General features: G+C 35.4%; 1 protein-coding gene across 14 annotated transcripts in view; it reads right to left on the bottom strand.

The window, feature by feature from the left end:
- IMMP2L (inner mitochondrial membrane peptidase subunit 2) overlaps positions 1-24,492 on the bottom strand; it is an 888,431-nt gene that overhangs the window by 790,913 nt on the left and 73,026 nt on the right. Inside the window, exon 5 of one of the 14 annotated variants that reach the window (XM_045053273.1) lies at positions 8,164-8,306. The exons of 11 other annotated variants lie outside the window; for them this stretch is intronic. In XM_045053273.1, the coding sequence (XP_044909208.1) occupies positions 8,201-8,306 (106 nt within the window). In that variant the 3' untranslated portion in view covers positions 8,164-8,200. 2 more of the 14 variants (XM_045053279.1, XM_045053275.1) reach the window with 2 other exon arrangements.

Below are 24,492 nucleotides of genomic sequence, written 5' to 3' on the forward strand. Positions count from 1 at the left end.
TCACTTTCTTTGGGATCCTTTCCTCCTTGCTCCCCTATTCACCTTCCTCTTACTTCACCCCTTCATAGCTCATTTGCTTCAACAAGTTCAACAAACAGTCCACATCAGTTCAACATCAGTCCACACTGATGAATCCCCAAGACACTTTATCCCTCATCTCTGACCAATCTCTGATCCTGTGTTTCCAGCTGCCTTCAAGACAGGTCTACTGTAATGACCTGATATCCTATTAGAATTCAAAACTTCCAGTTTCTCTCAATCTCACTATTCATAATCTCATCTTTAGGGACATCTAATTCTCCCAAATAATCCTAACCATTTCAAATCCTCACCATATTGCCAACCACAAACCCAGAATGAATCAGGTTACCTGCTTTATTTCATCCCAGGACACTAAACTGTCACTGAAAATAGCCACACACAAAAAAGTGTAACAAGTGTTTTCAGTAACAAGTGATGAGTTCATTGTATAAATGTACTATGGTTTCCTCTTTCCCCACTGGACATTTGATTGTAATTTTTCACTATTACAAATAAAGTTATAATATTCATTATTATACTTCTTTTCATGTTCAAAAATATCCCCTTAGTCCAGCAATCCAAAAGTGGAGTTACTGGACGATAAGGTATAAGGATTAAGATTCTTGATTAACACTAAGAAGCTGATTTCCAAAATAGTGATATCACAATATATAATAATATTACAACCATAAGGGGCAAACAGTACATGCTTAATAAACGTTAGCTAAATATGTGAATCAGTCAGTCAATAAGACCTATGAAAATGCTCACATGTACTAAGTAAATAATCCTTTAAATTCCTGATATATTTTCCGTTCCCATTTAAGACTGGCCATGTCAACCTTGCTTTGACCAACAAAACAGGAGCAACAGAGACATGAGATGCTTCCAGGCAAAGGTTTTATGAGCCATTTTCCATGTTCTTTTTCCCTGTCACAGCAACTAAGATGATAGCAAATGTTTCTGTTCAAGTAATTATTATTTGTCATCATTATTTTCACAGAGTAAAATACCTAGGGTTTTTTTCCCTTGAAATGCACCCTTTTTACTAAGCAGAAAGTCACAGGTAGTACCCTTAAAAAGAGCTATACAGGGAGGTCCTGTGAGAGGAGAATTACAAGTGTGCTGTCCCATTCCTAAGAAAGAATATGGAACAGTAACAGAAACTGATAAAGTCTAGAAGGCATCCTTGGCTTTATGCTTTGAAATCAAGCAGACTTTGAAAATAAGAGAATACTTTAATTCAGGGAATTCCAACAAAGTTTTGTTAGATGCTTCTTTGTATAGCTCAAAGAGTTTTATTGAAGCTCTAGAAGGCCCTCAAAAGTGCTGAGAAACCAGGCAACAGGCTTCATTTTAAAATTCCCATCTATGGGATGAAATGCACCCTAGCATAAGGATAGAGAAGATGAAGAAGAGAGGGTGGCCAGAGCCTCATATATAAAATATAATTCGACTTGATATATTTTAACTGCAATAAACCAAACAGAACAAACATATAAAGATCTAGGCATATAATTTGAGTTTCTAAAGGAATTTTAATTGTTATGATCCAAATCCCATGAGATAAAGAATATTTCTTCTACAGCTAAACACATTGGTGTTTAAGAGTTTTAGTGCAAATTCCAAGACCAAAAAGAATTTAGAGGAAGTCCAAATGGAAATGAGAAGCAAGTTTAATGCTAATCAGTTAATATTTCAGAAAGGTAGAAAGAAAAGCAGGGTATTTTCTTATTGTTTGTATTTTGAAACTGAAGGTGTTTGTGGGAGATTTTTAAATAAGTGTTTGTTTTTAATTTAAGTAGTAAAGGAAGAAAAGTTAACCAGGAAAAGGAAGGAATGAGAGCAGTCATTTGGAAATTATGCAATCCAGAGAAATCCTAAGAATATCCTTCTTTGATGTTATTTGTTCTCATACTTAGTTCCCACAATTACTATAAACGATTACAGTTAAATAGTATGATTATCTAAAACCAAATATGGTGTGTGATGCTTTCATCACAATTCAAGTTCATTTTTTTTTTCCAATCATAAAATTAATTCATGGTCAGTATAGAAGATACGGAATACATTGAACAGCAAGCGAAAGGGAGGAAAAAATCACTTGCAAAGTTGTGATCTAAGTAAATCGTTATTTCATATTTTGGTACATTCCCCTCTCATATTTTTCCCAGCCAAGTGTTTGCTTGCTCATTTGTTTCGATATACTTTAATTCTCCTTTTTTATTATTACACAGCACAACATAGGCTTTTACTCATGTTACCTCAATCTCTTCACAGGCTTCACTTTAATACAACATTCCATCAAATGAGCATTTCACAATTTATATTTTGCCTTAGTGCAGGGCAGTTGCTTTCAATTTCTTTTACCATCATAAATAATTCTGTAAAGAACATATTGGGCATAAAGTTTCTCCAGTATTTCAAATTCTTTTCCTAGATTATATTACTCAAAACTGAACTCCTACATATCAAAAACGATAATCAAAATTAGAAGGCAATATGATGTCCGGGTTTGTAACAAACTAATACAGGATAGGGAAGTGGATGGGAATTACAAATGAAACAAGATTGTGTCTGTTAAAAATTTTCCAGAACAATATGTTCAAACAAAAACAAAAAGCAGACCACATTCCTAGAATATGTCATTTTTTTTTCATTCTAGCAAAGATAAAAGTTTAAGGCTCTTGATGCACATTGCCAGACTGCTTCCCTAAGGGCTGTAATCATTTTTAAGCACAACATAACCTTAAGGTTTATTGAGGAGGCTGTTTTAAATCCTTTCCTCTTTCAAGTCTTTGTTTATACAGTGACTTTGGCACGTCTCTCTACCTACTACACATTTTTTCCACTGAGATAGGTTTCTGAGTTTTCACTTGATTCTAGACACTGGCAATTGTTTTTGTATGCTCTGTGGTTCATCATAGAAACATGATTCCACTCAGAACAACTGATAACACAATGATTTACCTTCGGGGGTATTTATCATATTGTTGTTTAAAAGGCAAAACTGTATCCTGGTGTTTTCAGCAAAAGTTGGAAGCAATTGTTACGGTACCACTTTCAGGGGATGCACAGTATTTCAAATTGTAGGCTACAAAAATGTCTGTGTGATATAATTCTGTTTTGCATTTATTATATACACACTCATATGTACACACACACACACACACACACACACGGGAAAAAAAACCTAGAAGTCCATATACTAATGAAAATGGTATCTTCTCAGGGAGTCAATACAACTAGTGATTTTTATTAACATCTTTATATACTTTAATTTTAACAATACTCTAGAAGTGTAATTTTTTAAGATGTTTATTTATTTAGAGAGAGTGAGAGAGACAGCATGAGTGGGAGGAGGGACAGAGAGAGAGGGAGAGAAAGAATCCCAGGCAGGCTCCATGCTATCAGCGAGGAGTCCAATGTGGGGCTCAATCCCACAAACCTCAAGATCATGGCCTGAGCTGAAATCAAGACCTGGATGCTTAACCAAATGAGTCACCCATGTGCACCAAAGTATAATTTTTTTTAATGATCAACTAAAGTAACCCTCAACATAAAACCAATCATTAACCAAGTCAATCTAGCCTCGATCATTGTATGTGAACCCTACCTGCCCAATCAAATGCATGCTAGGAATATATAAAGAAATAACCAAAGTGTTTAACTTACTATCTAAACTACCTATCACTCAAAAGGTAAATAAGACCTATCACTCCTGCTATCTGGCTCTCTGACCCCTATTTAGCAGTACATCTTAAATCCTCAGGAGTTTTATATCCTTACAATTCATTTTGATGACTGCACTGTCAGACAAGATTTTGATATTCATCAATCCCTCCAGCTAGGCTACTCCTGGCTACATGTAAGACACCACACTTCCACCCACAACCCCAAGCTCTATTTAGGCTCCCTGCTTTGGGCATAGAAACGGGAGTGTTTGGTGATTTTCATCCCAAAATGTGCATGCTTTTGTTTAATTGTAGGGGAAAGAGATGGTGTTTGAGCCCAGGTGTCATTCAGAAAGGACATGAAAAAAACATCACATTAGTAACTTTCTAGGAATGGGTAAGGGACTGTGGAGAGAACCTGTGAAAAGAAACTCTCATGGATATATGGAAACTGTAAGCCTTCTTTTTAATTTAAAAATAAACAAAAACCTTAATAAAAAATTCTTACTTGGCTTAGCCGACTCATCTGCAACAACTATAACAAAAAATGATAATTATGACTGTATAAAACACTTGAGATACATCTTTTTATTTGTTTTGAGAGAGAGAGTGGGGGGGGGAAGGGGCAGAGAGAGAAGAAGAGAGAGAATGAGAGAGAGAGAGAGAGAGAGAGAGAGAGAGAGAGAGAGAGAGAGAGAGAGAATCCCAAGCAGGCTCTGCATTGTCAACGCAAGGGGCTCAATTTCCTGAACTGCAAGACCATGACCTGAGCCAAAATTAAGAGTCAGAGGCTTAACTGACTGAGCCACCCAGGTGCCCGAGGTACATTTAAATGTATTATATGTATGTGTTTAAATAAAGAGTGGCATCTGTAGAGATCATTATTATAAAATAAGACTGACAGGCCGAATGACTAATTGGCAGGAGAGCCAAATGACCAAGAGCACAGCTGTGCAGTAGCAAGTTTCTGTTCGGAATCCTCCCTCCAGCGTTCGTTGGGTGACCCTGGGCAAGTTAATTCATCTCTATGTGTACAGTGTCCTCATTGTACGGTGACAATCCTTACCTCACGCAGTTACTGGGGCAATTAAATGAATAATGTGTATAAATCATTTAGAACTATTCCCACTGCATAGTATGTCCTCAGAAACTTTTAGTTCTAAAATTTCCAACTGTCTATATAGTCCAGAACTAAATACAATTCTATAAAAGATGGAATTTGTCATTAAAAGAGTATTTTGCTGCCGCTACAGTTTTTGGCTTGTTTCCTCCTACTTGTATGCGTCACACTGCTTACGCTTGCTTAAACACACACACTACAGGTGATTTTAGAGGATAAATTTTCATTGATGACTGATGCTTACATTGACAACAATATACTAGATTCTGAGTTCATGACTGGACTTGCTTGGAATTACAAAGATGAGAAGGTTAATTACCATCTTAAACATGATGATTGGCTAGTGCCTTGTTTTCCTTTTGAGAAAAGGGCAACATATTCTTACTAAATGCAAAAATATTCCTGTTGACAATTTACTCATTGCTGTTTATGACCTCTAGTTTTCTTTCAAATCAAGCAATTAGATTTTAAACAAACACTCATGAAATAGAAGCAAAAACTACTTCCTCAGCATATTTAGTACTTCTTAAAGGTCCCCCACGAGTAACCCCCTCCAATTAATATTTATTCTCTTCCTTGCAGCATCGATGACTAGGCTTCCTACGGGAAGCCAACTGCCAGCTAAGGCATAGTAGGATAAGTGGATTTATCTGGGTGAAAAAATATGTTGCATTATAAAGAATGAATATCTCATTTAACTGAAATATGCTAGGAGAATAGAAAAGCCAAGAGACAACCAGCTGTAAAAATATTAAGGAATAGGTAACAATTAAAGACATTCTTTCTCACCCCAACTAGATCTACTAACTGCCAGCATTACTTTCTACTTACGTTACTATTACCTCAGGGAATCTATTGTTTTCCTATAAAAGCCAGCCAAGCTGCACAGCTTAACTAAGGTATTTCTTTATATTAGTTTTCAAGTATAGAAAGCTTATCTGTAAACAAAACATACATCATTCATTGTTACCAGAATGTTATTAACGCTTGCTGTTCAGGAACTAAAACTACACAAGGGTTCTTTTACAGAGAAACAAAAGAAATTTACTTGTTCATCTAGCTCACTTAAGTATCACATAAGTAAACCATGTATTTAACCATTTGTTTTGGGTATAGGAGTGCAGTCAGGCCATACTAGCCACACTTGACTAGTTCTTCTACTAACCATCAGAAGACCTAGAGGTGCCTGGGTAGCTTAGTCGATTAGGCATCCAACTTTGGCTGAGGTCATGGTCTCTTGGTTCCTGGGTTCGAGCCCCGCATTGGGTTCTGTGCTGACAGCTTGGAACCTGGAGCCTGCTTTGGATCCTGTGTTTGCATCTCTCATTGCCTCTCCCCTGCTCACTCATGTGCATGCTCTCTCTCTCAAAAATAAATATTAAAAAAAAATTTTTTTAAAGAAGTCTAAAATTTCATCACTAAAATAATTTTAGGTCTTACAGGATTTCAGAGGAAAGGGAAATAGAGAAGAGAATGTCCAGATTTAGAGATAGAAGAGTCATCTAGGGCTCATACACCACTTAAGAGAACAAATGGAATAAGCACAAGTCTTAAACAGACTAATTATCCCAACTGTGTTGAAAAGAACCCTGGAAGCAATATGGAAAATGTATTCAAGAAAAAAGAGTCAAAGAGAGAGAGCCACATGGGATCTTAGTGAGGGGACCCGAACAGAAACATTGCAAAAAGAGAAAAGAGAAACACTCAGTACATATTTCACACATAGACCCAAAGAGACTCTGTATCTAACTCTATATAGATGGTAAGAAAATGGAAATAAAGATGATGGTTAAGTCTATAACTGTGACTTGTGACTAAATACAATAATGTCAAAAACCAAAATTATACCCAGAGGAAGAGAACACATTTGGTATGGGAGACAAGGCTACATTGTGTTTGGAAAACCCACAGAATATCATCATATAGATATATCCAGTAGATAGCTAAAAATAAAGACATGATGCTTGGAAAAGGAGTCAGGTAGGCAAGAAGTCAAGGGCTGTGGGCAAAGAGCAAATAAAAAAAAATTAAAAAAAAAAAAAAACTGAGAAAGTAGCCAGCAAAACAGAGAGCTCAAAGGAGAACCAAGAAAAAAAATGACTGTAGGGACAAAAAAATTTCAAGGAGGAAGTATTTACAGAGTCTAATTTTGCTGAGGTATCAGGAAGCATTCATATTGTGGCCCTTGCATTTAAGTACTGAAACGGTATGGGAATTTTTCCCAGGGAGTTTCTGTTGAGTATTTAAGATTTAGGTCTGATTTCAGTGAACTGAGGGAATAAGTGAATTAAAGAAGAGAATTCACAGACTACTCTTTCTAGAAGTTTGAAAACAAAGAAAATGTGCCAATTTGGCTCTAAATCCTGACAAACTCCAAGGAGTACAAGTATCTGTTACTATTGGACAGAAGAAGGGAGAAAACAGAAGGAATTACAGGTAATTCTAAAGTCCCCAAATGTGACTCATGGGTGTGATATGAGGATCCAGTGACCTCAGCTACACTGTCCAATACAATGTCCATAAGCGCCAATTAGGCTACTGAACACTTGAAATATGGCTCATCCAATTTGAAATATACTCTGTGAAACCCACACCAGATTTTCAAGACTTAGTATTTCAATATTTAGTATTTCATTAATATTTAATATTAATTATATGTGAAAATAATATTTTGGATAAATTGAGTTAAGTAAAATCACTAAAATTAATTTCTCCAGTTTCTTTTTACTTTGTCAATGTGCCAACCAGACACTTTATAAGTACATATACTACAACCCATCAATTGCACTACTAGGCATTTATCCAAAGGATACAGGAATGCTGTTTCAAAGGGGCACATGCACCCCAATGTTTATAGCTGCACTATCAACAATAGCCAAAGTATGGAAAGAGTCCAAAAGTCCATCAACTGATGAACAGATAAAGAAGATTCAGTAAATACATACACACACACACACACACACACACACACACACACACACACATGCACACACAGGAATATTACTTGGTGATCACAAAGAATGAAGTCTTGCCATTTGTAACAAAGTGGATGGAACTAGAGTGTATTATGCTAAGCGAAATAAATCAGTCAGAGAAAGACAAATATCATATGACCTCACTCATGTGTGGAACTTAAGATACAAAGCAGATGAACATAAGGGAAGGGAGGCAAAAAAATATATATATAAACAGGGAGATAAACCATAAGAGACCCTTAAATACTGAAGACAAATGGAGGGTTGCTGGAGGGGTTTTGGGTGGGGGGAAGGGCTAAATGGGTGATGGGCATTAAGGAGGACACTTGTTGGGATGAGCACTGGGTGTTATGTGTAAGCGATGAAACACTAAATTCTACTCCTGAAATCATTATTACACTACATGTTAACTAACTTGGATTTAAATTTAAAATAATAATAATAATAATAATACATACATACATACATACATACATACATAGCTCACATGGACAGTCCTGATCCAGGGAATGAATTCTGGATTGGAAGAAGACCAAAATTCAGAAAGGCTCTGTCAGAATCGGCCCTTACAATGTATCTATCACATTAAGGTGAAGTTTATAAAGCAGTCACAAAGGACAACTTCATGACTGTGCAGTTTAAGAAGCTAAGGTCATAACTACTTAGATGGCTTATTCCGGTCACCCATTTCATTCGAAGGAAAACCCAGGGAACTTACCCACAGGTTTGCTGCTATTATTTCACTTCTTGAGACATCAGTGAAAATTTAACAATTTGAATTTTAAAAAATAATAGTAGCTACTGTTATGTACATCTCATTCTGTGCCACATCCAGTAAAATGACTACTTACAATAAAAAACATAATCTCCAAACACATTAAAATCATGACCTCAATAAACATAGTTTCCTATGTTCACCAGCCAACCTATAACAATTTAAGGTATCTCAACCCAGGATTTGTTTTGCTTTTGTTTTACTTTGGGCATATATACACTCCAAAATTATTTTGACCTAATTCCACACTAATTTAAAAGACAGTATCACCCATTCAAGCATATACCTCTTAAAAAACAATAGTAAGAAAATGTAGTTGAACAAGTTCAAAGAATTTACTTCTCACTCCTGTGGCATTCCCCACCATTCACAAGTGGTAACTCACTAAGACAACATGGTGCTCCTAATATACAATATTTATGGAAAGTTAAAAATTAAAAAGTCCAAAGTGTTGCTATAGTATATGATCATATACCATGTTTCAAATTCCAGCAACATTTCAAGTTCTATTCTGCCCAATGAAACCTTCAAAGATCATTCAACCACTCACTATGTTAAAGGTCAACCTCAATTTCAGAAGTACCAACCAGAAATAAATAACCAAAATCTCTGGCTGTAATTTCCTGAATACTCCAAGTTACTATGAATCTACTTATACTTCCTGTGTAAGAAAGGGCACATTAAGAAGGGGGAAAAAGTAAGAATGACATTTATTACATTTTCTTTTAATGCTAATTTTCCATGTGAAAACTGAAAAACAAACTCCTCACTTTAAACTGTACATAGCACTTAATTTAGTGAGATAGCTGAATAAGCTAATAACTGCCGAAATCATGATAGTTATTTTCTTCATAGTTATTGCTCCAAAACACAGAGCTAAAAAATGAAAACTAGATTATTTGATTAGACAGCATGTTTATTTCATTCTGTACACCCACCCTGTATTTATTTTAACAAATAAAACCACTATTGGTATTCTAAAATGTTATTGAGAGCAATAAAGAATTCCAGCTCCCACTTCCTGAATATCTGCTGCTATCTCAATGTATCACACAGATAAAAGACTGATGCAAACCTAGCATGGAGTTAGGCATGCACAGGGTGACTGTGAATTTCAAAGCAAGTTTTCTATTTTGATCTACAGGTTTTCAATTCTTTGCCTCGTTGTTTGTGACCCTTCTTCAAATGACGGGAGTTAGTATACTCATCCATTTCAAAGGTATTCCAAGCTGGACTCCCATATGGCAGCCTGCCCACTGGCTGCTGTTATTTCCTGAAAGTACAGATCCAGGTGTCATTTAAAGCTGAGCTGCAGCACATCCTGAGTAGAGTTTTCCAGTTTTCCTTCCTTGTATTTGCCATTTAGCTTACTACATAGTAAGTACTAAGTGTTTCACCAGTATCCATTTTTAGTAAAGCATAAGCCAGCATGGTGTTCTGGAGGATTACCGCTCTGCAGTGCTGGAAGGCTGCCTCCCAGTGTTGGTGTTTATGTCAACCTACTTTATATTAAGAGTAAATGACCTAACAGTTGACGGTGAAGACATGTTATAAGTATCTGTGGTAGACTAAATATCAGGATTCTACACGTAATATTTTCTAGGCCTTCAATTTGACATCAAGCCTATAATTTGGTAGCAAGGATTTTTTATTCCCTTAACTCTCAAGGCATCACTGAAAGATAAGGTTGCTAAATTCAAAGATAGTCTTCCATTCTTTACTGCTGGTGGAAAACCCAGCCGTGTTAAGGGCTTCACTGGCACAGGCTAATATGCGATCTCGACATTGTAATGCTCATATGAGAACACCTTGTTCTATATCAACAAACCTGTTCGCCACTTCCTCCATACACCTGTTCACACTTGCCTCAAAATTTTTATACATGCCATCTCTAAAACTCTCTTGCTGCTTCTCTGGTCCCATAGGCACCACCCCATCTTCAAAATCCAGTTTCAAATTCACACCTATTTTTCTTTCAACTCCTCTTCCTTCAGTGATTCATTAGTGTGAGTATCCTATCAATGGTTTTTCACATGGCTCTATCAACCCATCACACACCACATGTCTTTGCCTCATCTCTGTGTTGATCAGTGATACACAAGGGTAGAAACTATGTGTCCATTTCTGTTGTGCCACATGACAACATTTACCACCAATGGAATGCTTTTAAACCAGATTACTTAATTAAAAAAAAAAAAAAAAAACACTTCTAAAGCCCTGGTCTGTAGTGGTCACCAATTTTCATGACACAAACACTCATACCAGAGCTGATTTCAAGTCACTAAATCTAGTGTTGGGAAGAAATGCACACAACTGAACTTGGGAGCCAGTTCAAGCCACTGTATGATCTGGGCACAACTGGTGATTTAAAGAATATCAAGCTTCCCTTCTAATATGCCCACCTGCTACAATTTTGACAAGCTTCAAAAATATCTATTTTGTATTCCATCTTATTCAATGAATGTCTTATACATCCATACATCCATTCATCCATTCCCATGAAAGGAGGTACTTTGCCTTCTGATCTCTTTACTGTTCTAGCACAGTGGCTAGTTCTATGCCCAGAGTAATCACTTAGAAAATATGTGCCAAATGAGTAAGTTGTCAACATTTTTAAATATAATAAAATACCATGTAAGTATCCAGCAAATGCTATGATACATCTCATATCATAAAATAAATTTAATCTACACATGTGGAAAATAAAATAATCACAGAAAAAAGCAACTATCAAGTTAAGGGCTACCTTAGAAATTATTGAGTGCAACCCCTTCATTTTATTTAAAAAACAGAAACAAAAAAACAGTCCACAGAAGTTAATTGACAAGTTAATTGACACACAATCCCTTAGTGCCAGAGAGAGCCTAGAACCCAGGTCTCTTGATATCTGGTCCAAATCTTTTCTGAGTAGACAATCATGATTGCCCCTTGGGTTGTTGCCTATTTGAGCTAATAGCCTGTTGAGAAGCTGCCAGTATTTTTAAAAGCAGACTTTTTCCTTGGTTGTCCACATTAATATACAATGCAGAACTATATATGATATAATATCTAATGAAAGAAAAGTCAAGCTAATTATAAGATTATCAGTCACCAAAAAAAAGGCTATAATTATAAAAGATATTTCTGTATATTTCAGATGACCTTTTTCTCAACATAGCATCATAGAAGCAGAGATTAACCCAAATTCTATATCCATACCATCTTTAAATTTGGAATCATCTATGAACTTAATTATCTTCATTACTATTCTATCTGATGATTAGTAAAGGTCATGTAAAATTAGACCTTATATTGATTCCAGAAATGATAACCAAGATCTTCCAACAATTCAAAGGCCCAAGATACAAACTACAAAAATGGCCAATATTTTATCAACATCTTTATAAAATTTTAATAATTTACATATAGATAATTGGGTTAATCTGAGAAAAGAAAAATCTGCCTTTAGACAATATTTGGGATTTTTACCCATTTATGTTTTTAATAAAACCTGAACTGAGAAACCCTTATAGGAATTATAATATCCTGTTCTGAATTTCTATGAATGGTTCAATTAGGCTGACAGCCTCTAAACGTGTTTCTGTTGTCAAACAGTTGAGTACAGTAGAATCCAAATTTAAAGAATTGATCAATAGCAAAAAAAGATTATAGCTAAAATTACAGTATTTTAATGAATTACAGAGGATATCCCTCCCATGAGAAATTAGTTTTCTCCATTTCATTATTTGTTATCATTTAAAAATCTACACACAATAAATGTGCTCAAAAAAATCATACCACTCTGAAGATAACTAAAAACATCACTCCCTCCATTTCCAGAGTAAAAATGAGTATTCAAAGATAATTGCAGGAGGTTAAGTTCATTAGCCAATATTCCCCTAACACCTAAGGCAGTTTTCTGATTTCTTTTTTCCAGTATGATCTTATTACTGCCTAATTATCCATATTGCTTTTCTTCTTTTTTTGTTAAACTGAAATTCACTGAAGCAGTTTAACCTTGCATTTAGAATCATTAAATATACCCCCCTCCTTCACTGATAATTGGCCTCTTTCTTTATTAACTGATTTCCCCTCTTGATTTATTACACATATTTTTTCTTTTTCTTTTTTCTTTTTTCTTTTTTTTTTTTTTTTTTTTTTTGGCAAATTTGGATCCATTCTGTTAATACATTTTTTTTTACCTTCCTTCAACTCAATTAACACACTGTCACGGTAACCAAAACTTCCCTATTATTTCTTCAAGTTCTTATTGCACTTTAAAGAACCTCTACTAGAATAATGAATTTTTAATAAACCTAAAATATTTTAATGATTCTTCTTTAATTCTATAATGAAGTTTACAGGAGATGTACTACTCACACTGAAATGTTTCCTACTGTTTAGTTGTAGTACTCTACAGTAACTTTTCAGCAGTCCAAATGCACAAATCTTTGCAATATAACTTATGACCTCTAAAAGCACAAAATGCCGTATTATAATTATCATATCCATAGCCATATCAAACTGGGCCAGCTTCTCTGTCAGCAATTTCAACATCCATACAATTTTTAATAAAGTGAAACTTATATTTGTGGTGCCTTCAGTAAATATTAACCTGACCTCTGAATGTGAGTAAACCTGTCACTAGATTATGCAAGGAGTAATCTTTCATAATATGAGTCATTGAGGCTTCTCATTGGTGGAAATAAACAGTTTCCAAAAAAAAAAAAAAAGAAAAAGAAAAAGAAAAGATTCCTGTTCCCTTCTTGGACAGCAACGTTTTCCTGAGCTCCAAAGCACAGATAAAGTTTGGTGGCTGTTGCTTTAAGCTCTTTCCCTTTCTTATCAGCCACAGCCACATTTCCCAGCAACCTCCAACTTCCCTCACCAAAAACAGTGCCTTTTTTTTTAATAAAAGGTAAAGAAAAATGAGACGGTAACTACCGACCTTGGATCGAATAAGGTTATGTTTAAGTTTTGATACTTCTTTCGCATTTCCCGGATCTAACCTATGAAAAAGAATATTGGACTCTCACGTTTTTTATAAGAACAAGTGGACAGAGTGTTAACTGGTAGGAAGCACATCTTAAAGTAACAAAACAGAAATAACCAGAACAAGATGAAGTATTAGAGTCCTAGTAACACAGCTCCCAGCATAAATTATAAGGAGTAAAGAAATGTAAGATTTCTACAGGTTTCTTATTTTGAACGATTTTAAGCAAACAGGAAAGGATTTTGCTCTCACCCCCTGTAAAACACTCACATGCCAACTTTTAATTTCTCCAATTTCAATAATTTCCACTGAAGACATAACCTTAATAAACACAAATTCATTTGATGCCTTTGACCAAAAGAGCCTTGGTGTTCAAAGTCTCCTTATCCATTGTAAAACTTCTGTTTAATGTGCCAACAAGGCTTCTTTCAAAAATTTCAGATCGGTTTTGACTCCAGCTTCAAAAGTATGCAAAAGTATGCATTTTTCTGATATTCAGAGTCATTGATTCTTATATCCTGCTCCCTAAAACTATTGGCATACAATCTTAAATGGAAGAGAACCTTAGAGACCAACCAGTCTATACTTCTTATTATGTAGATGTTAAAACTGACCCAAAGAGTAATTAAGATAACTGGTCTGAGGTCACTCAGTCAGTTAACAGGTAATACAGCTGAAAGGAGAGGCAAGATCTCCTGAAGCTTTGTCCTATATTTTGTACCAAGAAACTGGCAGATAGAGGCTGACAGTTATTTTATGTAAAAGAAAGTAACTTTTAATCAGTCAAGTACCTAAATAAAATCAGTGTTTGCAAATGCTTAATAATCTTTTGTAAAAGTTCATTTCCTTATACATTTTAGGGTAGTAATAGAACTGTTTGTAACTTTTAATTGCTTACCACAATTTTCTACTAGCACTATAACAATTTTAAGCAAACTGAGGGGTTTGAAACAGCACCCATTCATTAACTCCCCATTCTCTAGGACAGAAGTCTGGCAGGTTTGGCTGGGTACTCTGCTTAGGGTCTCAGAAGACCAAAATCAAGGTGTTAGCTGCTCTGGGCCCTTATCTGGAGAATGGGAGAGAATCTATTTCCAGGCTTAAAAGGTTGGTGGAAAAATTCAATTATGTATGGTTATACGACTGAGGTCCTGATTCCTTTGCTGGCCTCTGGCCAGAGGTTATTCTTAGCTCTTGCAGGCAGCAAGCTTTCCCCTGCTCACGGCCTCTAAATCTTCACAGCCAGCCACACTGCTTCAGAGCCTTCTCGTGTTTGGCTCTGACTTCTTCTACTACATCTCCCTCACTTCAGCCTCTGCTTTTAAAAACTCACGTGAGGGGCACCTGAGTGGCTCCGTTGGTTAAGCATCTGACTTTGGCTCAGGTCGTGAACTCATAGTTTCTGAGTTCGAACCCCCACGTAGGGCTCTGTGCTGACAGCTCAGAGCCCGGAGCCTACTCTGGATTCTGTGTCTCCCTCTCTCTCTATTCCTCCTCCCCTCGCACTCTTTTTCTCTCTCTCTCAAAAATAAAGATTAAAAAAAAAAAAAAACCTCATGTGATTAAACTGGGCCCACCTGGATGATCCAGGACAACCTCATTATTTTAAGGTCAACTGAAGGTCAACCTTAATTACATCTACAAAGTCCCTTTTGGCAATGCAAGGTCACACACTCATGGGCATATCTCATCATATTCACTGTACTGGGGATTAGGGTATAGAATCTTCTCAGAGACCACTGAGATTCACTGCCTATTATACTTAGCACCTATTTTATTAATGTAAACTTGAGGAATGTGACTGGTTTTTTAACAGATCCATATTGTTCAAACTTTAACAAGAATGTAACTTTTTACCCCAAACTTTACTGTTTACAGTAATGGCTCAGATCAGTCCTGCTTATGTCTAATGTGGACCCCTGTACGAATCACTGGGCCAGCTTCATAAGGATATGACCAGCACAGTCACACATGAGTGAGCTCAGACCAAATACTGGGCACTTAATGCTCTGCAGCTGCCATCTTAAAAGTCTTATTACCTTGAATTTGTTTTAGAAGTGAAGTCCAGTGGTACCTGGGTGTTTTAGTTGGCTAAGCATCCGACTTTGGTCTAGGTCATGATCTCACAGTTCCTGAGTTCAAACCCCACATCAGGCTCTGTGCTGATAGCTCAGAGCCTGTACCCTCCTTCAGATTCTGTGTCTCCCTCTTTCTCTGCCTTTCCCCCACTCAGGGTCTGTCTCTCTCTCTCTCTCTCTCTCTCTCTCTCTCTCTCAAAAATAAACATTAAAAAAAATTTTTTTTAAAGAAGTGAAGTCTGATAGGACAATGAAGCATGTGCTAGGGGGTTATTGTCTGAAAAGGAGTTTATTTCATCATTCAGTTATCTCCTATCTCCCATTGGTTAAGAAGCTAGCTATATTTTCCATTCTTTGAATATGTCTTCCCCCCACCCCTTTTCAAGATTTTTTTTTTCTTTGGATTTCAGTGGTTTGGCCACCATGTGCCCTAAATGTGGTTTTTTAAGGTCAACTGAAGGTCTGAACTTCATTGGTTCTGTACCTTCATATCTTTCATAAGTTCTGGAGAATACTTTGTCTTTATTCACATAGTGCTTCCCCCACCCCATTCTATCTCCTCCTCTTCTGCTACTTCAATCAGATGGAAGTCAGCCTTTTGCACTATGTGCTATACATACTTCTTGTACAATTCACTGTATGTCACAATCTTCTATTCCTCTGTACTCAAGTCTAGATACTTTCTAAGTGACCTTTCACCCTGGTCACAAATCCTCTCCATAGTTATATCTAATTTGCTGTCAAACTCATCAATTGAGTTCTTGTCTTCAATTATATTAGTTTGCATTTCTAGAATTCCTTTTTAATTTTTTTATAGATTTTGATTCTCTGATGGAATTTTTCATCTTTTCATCAATTTTTAATATATTGATTATAATTATTTTCTGGCCCATATCGGATCAATCCAACAGCTAGATCAGTACAAGATTGTTTCTACTGTTTATTGTTTCATTTTGTTTTTATCTTCTTTTATCTTCTGATATCCATGGTGATTTTTTTATGGAATGCCAACTGTTGGGTACAAAAACTTGTAGAGACTCTACATGATGTCTCTTGCTTCTGGCAAAGACAGTTAAAGTAAAGGCAGGCCACATTAAAATCAGGATTGAGTTTCAGAGGCTACATCTCAATTTTTGTAAGTTATGGTTATTTCTAGTTCTCCCTCCCAGGATGTACCCTTCAAAGGTTCCAGGTAAAAGTATGGAATATTTTACTGAGGTCCTGACTCCTCCTCCTCGAACTCTGGTTTGACTCCTTAGCAATGTAAAACCGTCAAAGATTCTGCGCATCTCACCATCTTGGCTGCCACTCTTAGGCTTCTCAGTCTCATGGCCCGTGGTGCTTACAAAATGCCAAATAACCCAAGGTCAAAAGTGGCACTGAATACAGGGTGCACCTCCATGTGTTTCTCTTCACTGGATCTTTGCCCTTTGATAGAGCTATAAAGCATGTCGATTTTTTTTTTTTTAATACAGCTTTCTGATGCTTCTCAGTAAGGGCCTTAGTTTGAAACGAACTAATCTATCACAGATGAAAATGGAAATCAGATATTGATTGATCTTAATGGCCTGTCTTTATACGTGTATCTGTATCTTATTGGTTCCAGAAGTATTTAAAACAGGTTAACCCTACCTATGTAACAGTTTATTTTTCTGAGTTACATGCACTGCTTGAAACCTAAATTGTCTGCTTCTCCAAAATTCTAATTATTTTTCTGCTAGAATTATTATTTAAACTTATATTCAAAATGCTTCTCCTTAACAGTTCAATCTAACTCCTTACATATAACATATAATGTGTATTTGGGAGCTCCTTCTTTATAAATGCTGTCCTGAACTTTTTTTTTTTTTTAATAAAAGTCATAGTGTTCTCAGATACTAGATTTTTTCACAGTAAAAATAAAGACAGTTACAAACATAAATGCCTACTATTTCATAGAATGTTGCTTGCATAACTTTGTTCTTTGACAATTTCTAGTCATCTCTCAAAGGATACAAGATTTATGAAATGGGCTGAGCAGAAGCTATGGATATATCCTATAGTTACATTACCATAAAATCTCAATAACTCAAAACTGAAATTTATGATCACTGAAACATTTCTAAGCTATAATTTGTCTCAGAACTAAAGAAAATGTTTTATTGCACAATTAAATGTATAACAATTGTGTAGGCAGTTTATCCTACTCAAGAAAGCAAAGTGATACTAAGGACTACCTTGAAGGTATCAACTTTTTGTTTGCCTATGAGTAGCAGTTACAAAATCAGTTTAATCTATATCAAATAATAGCAATAATACTTACACTGTCTCATTTTTTAAAGTATCATCTGCAAATATACTTAGTAATGAATGCAAACTACTATGGGTAATTGAAAGTGCAAAAACTAAATTTCTCATCAAAATAAATTACAACCTGGATTTCATTCTCCACCATTTTTACAGTCAATTAATTAGAAAAAAGAAGAAGAAGGAGAAAGAAGAAGGAGGAAGAGGAGAAGAAGGAGGAGGAGGAGGAAAGGGAGAAGAAGGAAGAGGAGGAGGAGGAGGAGGAGGAGGAGAAAAGAAATTCAATCCTCCTTATAGAACCTTTCCTTAAAAGTCATGGTCTTGGGGCACCTGGGTGGCTCAGTTGGTTGAGCATCTGACTTTGACTCAGGTCATAATCTCACAGCTCACAAGTTCAAGCCCCACATAGGGCTCTATGCTTACAACTCAGAGCCTGAAGCCTGCTTTGGTTCTGTGTCTCCCTCTCTCTCTGCCCCACCCCCCACCTCGCTTGTCTCTGTCTCTTTCTCTCAAAAATAAATACACATTAAAAAATGTTTAATAAATAAATAAAAATAAAAGTTGTGGTCTTTTTAAATTTGTGTTCCTGAAACATACAATATTACGTACAAACTCAGAAAAATATTTGGCTATAAACAAAAATTAAAAATGAGCACAGATTTAATAGATAAGCATCCACAATTATATTCTTCCAGCTCAACAGATAACTGGCTTTTAATACAATTATGGGTCATTATACAGTATTATCATTGCTCTAAGCATTTGTTCAAAACCTGAATTTGGTTTTTTAGCAGATTCCAATTAATTTACCTTCATGGATCAAGGGATCTTTAAAGATTTACAAGTAATCACGACACAAAGGAACTAGCACCTTTCATTTTTTTTTTCAAAGGCTCTATTCTATTTCATCTATTTCCCTGGCTGAAATCTTCATAACTCTTTGCTAACATTCACTGCTAGAGCTGTCACCGTCATAGTGGCCATCTGTCAGAGAGTGGCAATTAGTTTAGCATGTCACAAAACAGCTGTGGAAACTGTATGTACACTATATGTTTATAATAATGTCTTATTTCTATTAATGAAGAGACCACCTTTCATGAATAACTATATCATAAATTTCATTACAGAAATGGGGATAAATGATAGACGTAGAGATATTAGGGCCTGATTGGCTTCTTTGCTGAGAATAAGTAGTGTCCTCAACCAAACCACAACCGCAATATATAGAGGCTTTATAGTTTGAAGGTTAAGAACATAGGATTTGATAAAAGGCACTTTAAAACTTTGCTCTTCCAATGATTGTTTGTCCTTAAGCAAATTACTTAACCTCTCTATACCTCACTGTTCTCATATATAAAATAGGAATAACAGCAGTACCTACTTGTAGAGGGTGGTTAAAATAAGAACTCAATAAAATTGAATACAGAACTCTTGGCCCAGTGACTGGAAAACAATAAAGTCAATACATATTAAAAACTGTAGTGGGGGTGCCTAGCTGGCTGAGACAGTTGAGTATGTGGCTCTTGATCTTAGGGTTGTGACTTCGAGCCCCACACTAGGATTGGAACCTACTTAAAAAAAAAAAAAAAAAAAAAAAAAAAAAAAAAAAACCTGTTGTGGATACAGGACACAGGTTTTCTCTCTCTCATAGATCTGTACGTCTTTTTTTCTTTGTCTTTGGACCTGATTACCCCAATACTCTCACCAACACAAAGTGTTTAGCTATATTTGGGAGTCTGCCTTTGCTTCATAGCAACTAACTTAGTATTGTTCCACCCCAGACTTTAGGATCTCACATTAGCTCACCTTAGACACACTCCAGGAAAGTAGCATGGTTGATGGAAAAGGTTTAGACACAGTGTTGTCTGTCCAACAGAAACAGAGTGTGTGTGTCACATGTGTAATTTTGAATTTTCTACTTGTCATGTTAAAAAAAAAAGAAACAGGTTAAGTTAATCTGAATAATGTATTTTATTTAGCTGAAGATATCTAAAATATTACCATTTTAACAAGTGGCAACAACCACTTTGGCTGCTCAATAGCCACATTTGCCTGCTGTATGGGAGAGGACAGGTTCAGAGTCAAGGAGACCTAGATTTGCATTCTGGCTCTGCTATTTACTTGCTAAACCTCATTTTCATTGTATTAAAAATAACTATCTCCAGATATTGTTAGGAAAATTAAGTAAAAATGGCATACACAAAGTACTTAGCACAATGCCTGATATATAGAGGTACTCATGAAATGAGAATTTCCCCACCCTAACCTTCTACTCTAGAACTGAACATGGGTTCAATGTAATACCATCCATGATCTAGCCTTAGTTCCTTCTCTTCTATCTCTACTATAAATTTTAGGCTCTCCCCACCTTCATGACTCTTCCTCCTGGCTTCCTAGCAGCAGTAAATGTGACTGTGTGGACTTTCAGAAGCCATAGAGTCTCTTAGTCATGACCCAAGTATGTGGTCCTAAGGAACCAAATTGACTTATATGCCTGAAAGTTTCCTTCTCTGACCTGTCTAATCCACCTCTCCAGCTCTTACCACTGCCAGAGCTTCCCCAGCAACTGCCATCAACAGCAGTGCTTCTCCAGTGGAACATATATTGACCCCAACATTTCTAATGGTAAGGATTTTCCAATAAAATAACTGGCAAGGACCCTTCAAATGTGTCAAGCTGAAAGAAAGAAGGAAAGAAAGAAAAAGAAAGAAAGAAAGAAAGAAAGAAAGAAAGAAAGAAAGAAAGAAAGAACAAACTATCACAGATCAAGGAGACTAGAGAGACATAAAAAATAAAAATGAAATATGGGATCCTGCATAGGATCTTGGTGTAGAAAAAGGACATTAGTGGGAAAACTGGTGAAACTCACATAAGGTCTGCAATTAGTTAATAGTACTATGTCAAGGTCAACTCCTCATCTCAATAATTGTACCATGGTAGTGTACAATGTCAATTTAAGGGAGGATAAGATGAATAGTCTGAGGATCTAATGGATAACACGGTGACATACTACACATACTGTATAACTATATAACTGAACATACTGTATAACTGAAATTTGCTTAGAAAGTAGAACTTCAAGATTCACACACACACACACACACACACACACACACACACACAGTAAATATGTAAGGTAATGGATATGTTAATTAATTCAGTGGGGGGGAATCCTATCACAGTGTATACATATATCAAATCATCCCATTGTACACTTAAATACCACAATTTTATTTGTCAATTACACCATCAATAAAGCTGAAAAAAATAATAAAGTTATATGGGAACTCCCTGTACTACTTTTACAATCTTTCTTGAAGTCTAGTATCATTTCAAAATAAAAAGTTAAAAGACTTTTAAATGTGGTTATTTGAAACTTTATCATGAAGGAACTTCTGTCCTGATGCATTTGTTAATTGATATATCACTGTAAATACGCTACTTATGTTAAGCCTATTGAGTAAGGCCATCACACAGGTTAATGAAAAGTCAATTCCAAGGTATAGAAAATCCACCTTAATCACCACTGTTAGTTTGCAAATCCACTAAGAGAGTATGATGTCACCTACATACACTCAGTAATACTCAGGACTTGATGACAGGAAATAATGTTTTATGTGACGAGTAATGTTATTAAATAAACATACCTTTTGATTTAACATTACTGAATAACATGCTTAAACATTAGCTCCACTGAGACCTACTTTTCACATAAAGAAAGTGACAGAAAAAGATAAGAGATGCAGAGAAGCATATTCTAATATGTACCCCTCAGATCTTCCATGCTTTAGGGAACAGCCTTGGTCAGTGACTCTGAACAAAACCCCCGGCAATAGAAAAGTCTGTTCTGCTACAGTATGTGTTTCTCTAACATGAATTAGCTCATAGGCAATATGAAGAATGGGTTTCAGTATAAAGCAGAAGCTGCACTGGTTTATCATTAGTGCATTGCCTCGCTAATAGAAACTGAAGGCTAAGTATACTAACAGCAGTAAGCCAGGAATTACACATTCAGTTCTTCTCGTAGAAGTGCTTATTGCAAGGTTAACCCTAATCGTTGTTCAAAAAATGAAAGAAAGAAAGAAAGAAAGAAAGAAAGAAAGAAAGAAAGAAAGAAAGAAAGAAAGAAAGAAAGAAAGAAAGAAAGAGAAAGAAAGAGGAAGGAAGGAAGGAAGGAAGGAAGGAAGGAAGGAAGGAAGGAAGGAAGGAAGGAAGGAAGGAAGTCGACTAGTCAGTCAGTAAGTAGGTAAGTAAGTAAAATAACAATGAACAATGAGCAGAGGATACATCTCTGGTATCAGTACACTTTGTACAAAGCTTGCAATCTTTTCTCTAGTTGTAACTTCTGATGAAAATGTCCCTCTGCCCTTGAGTACGTAGACAAGCTCAACCCTTGCTTACACAGCCTTCCATCAAGGCATCTTCAGCCATTTGGTTAAATAAATCCTACATCTACTGCAATGTTTACTTATTAAAAATGACATGTATTTTAAACGACACTAGCACTTTTACTGAATTGTTATTGTTTTCATTAGTGCTCTAGTTACAAAGCTGCCTAAGCCCTACTACTTTATGAAATTGCATACTGCAGTTTTCCAGAAATGCATATATAATATTATAATTAAAATGCCATATTTCCGCACCCACTGAATGTATAAAATGCTGTCCCGGGATTTTTTAAAATATAAATTATCATACTACCTTGTTTCCAAAGGTTATTTGTATATCATTGAAATTTGTTATATCAATCTGTAAACAAAATAACAAACTACATTTTAAATTTAGCCCTAATTCAAATTTAGTCACCCATTTCTTATGAGTCACATATTTTTCAAATAGATAGAGTGTTCTGATACAGTAATGATAATTAACATCTAAGTTAAAATCAGACTGGCACATTTTGTAAGAAAAGCAAATATCCAGTGTTGACATGAATTAAATATATATTAATGAACATAAACCAAACCAACATCAATCTTTGCAAATGAAGCAGTCTATAAAATGCATACAAATATAAGGACATTTAGAAAACATTTTTGCTCATAAAACTAAAAGCAGATTTTAAATAATGTCTTTTATATAGTATCACATCATGCTAAAAAAGAATTTAGCAAAAGACTTTTTGTTTCTTTCTCACGAAAAAATAACAATCATTGCTTAATGATTATTTGTTGTTAAATAATTAATACCAATCACTAAGCATTCTTGTATGTAAATGGCTCCTGCTAGCAATAAGCATTATGAAAGAAAATTTGCGTTATTTGTACATAATAGAGATATAGCACATAATTAACTCATTAAAAATATAGTTCAGCCAAAGTAGTTATAATTTATTATGTCAACCCCAATTCGAATGTACTATTTTCAAATTAATTTATATAATAAATATCAATTAGTTTAATATTTATATAAGAGAATACTGCTCTCTTTTTCACATAGTCCACAATATGCTAGTGTACTTTTATGGACCCATGCAACCCTGAATTTCAAGGAGCCCTTTTTTTTCCAATTACCTATTCAAATTTACTTGCTTAGGGATAGTCAGCATGTTTCTCACGGAAAAAAAAAAAAAAAAAAAAAACCTGCACAACTGTCTGCTTATAGTGTGACCTCTTTCACTTGGGTGGGTATCCTCTCCATCACCGACTAAGTGAGAATGTAACCTTGTCAAACCAAAGGCAAAAGAATAATGAGCACACAACAGGCTAACCCAGCATGGAAAAGGTTGTTAAGGAGGTTGCAAAAAAAGTACTCTGAATGACAAAATAAAAAGCGTAGGTTAATATTAAAGAAAGCTCTCAAGAACATGAGAAGCATTTAATCCCCATCCTTGGATGTATGCCATACAAAACTCTGCTTGAATGTATTTATTTTATTAATTACTAACCAGATTTAGTTAATATGTTTTAAAATGAATCCTGATGAAACAGGCTCGAAGGAGACACATTTATGAAACATCTATTTCCACAAACCATTAGCCAAAGGTGAAGTATGAACAAGTAGATCATGTTTTGCTTTTACCACACAATTATAAATTCCCATCCAACAAAAAACAATCTTTCCAATTCAAGAACTAGAAATATAAATTGGAAGTCTTCTCCAAATGCCAGGATATTACTATCATTAAAACAAATGATAGTAACTGCTACATTAATTGCTACCCCAATGCACTAACTACCATAACAGGGAGTCATATTAAAACATTTTTATAAGTAGCTGAAACCAGAAGAAATCAGGCAAGTTCTGTTACAGTCTTCTCAGTATGAATTTATTTCTGAAACAAACAAACAAATCTCAAATCTAAACCATCCAAGCATGTACTGGGACTATGTATTATATCACTGCGTCAGTTATACACACTTTGACATTCTTTTTCTACATTAAGATTGGAATGAAATTTTTGTTCCTGACCAGTCATAGTACTTTAGCAGAGAAACAGTGCCACCTTTTGGTCCCAGACAAAAGCCTCCAAACTGCCTTATTTCCATTCAATTACTAATACATAAAAATGTCACTGAATTTCATGTCACAGTTATCATCTTCTAGAAATATTGTGTACCTACACAAACTAATAAAAATGAAAGTAATAAA

Source organism: Felis catus, chromosome A2 (genome assembly GCF_018350175.1).
Source record: "Felis catus isolate Fca126 chromosome A2, F.catus_Fca126_mat1.0, whole genome shotgun sequence".
NCBI classification, from domain to species: domain Eukaryota; kingdom Metazoa; phylum Chordata; class Mammalia; order Carnivora; family Felidae; genus Felis; species Felis catus.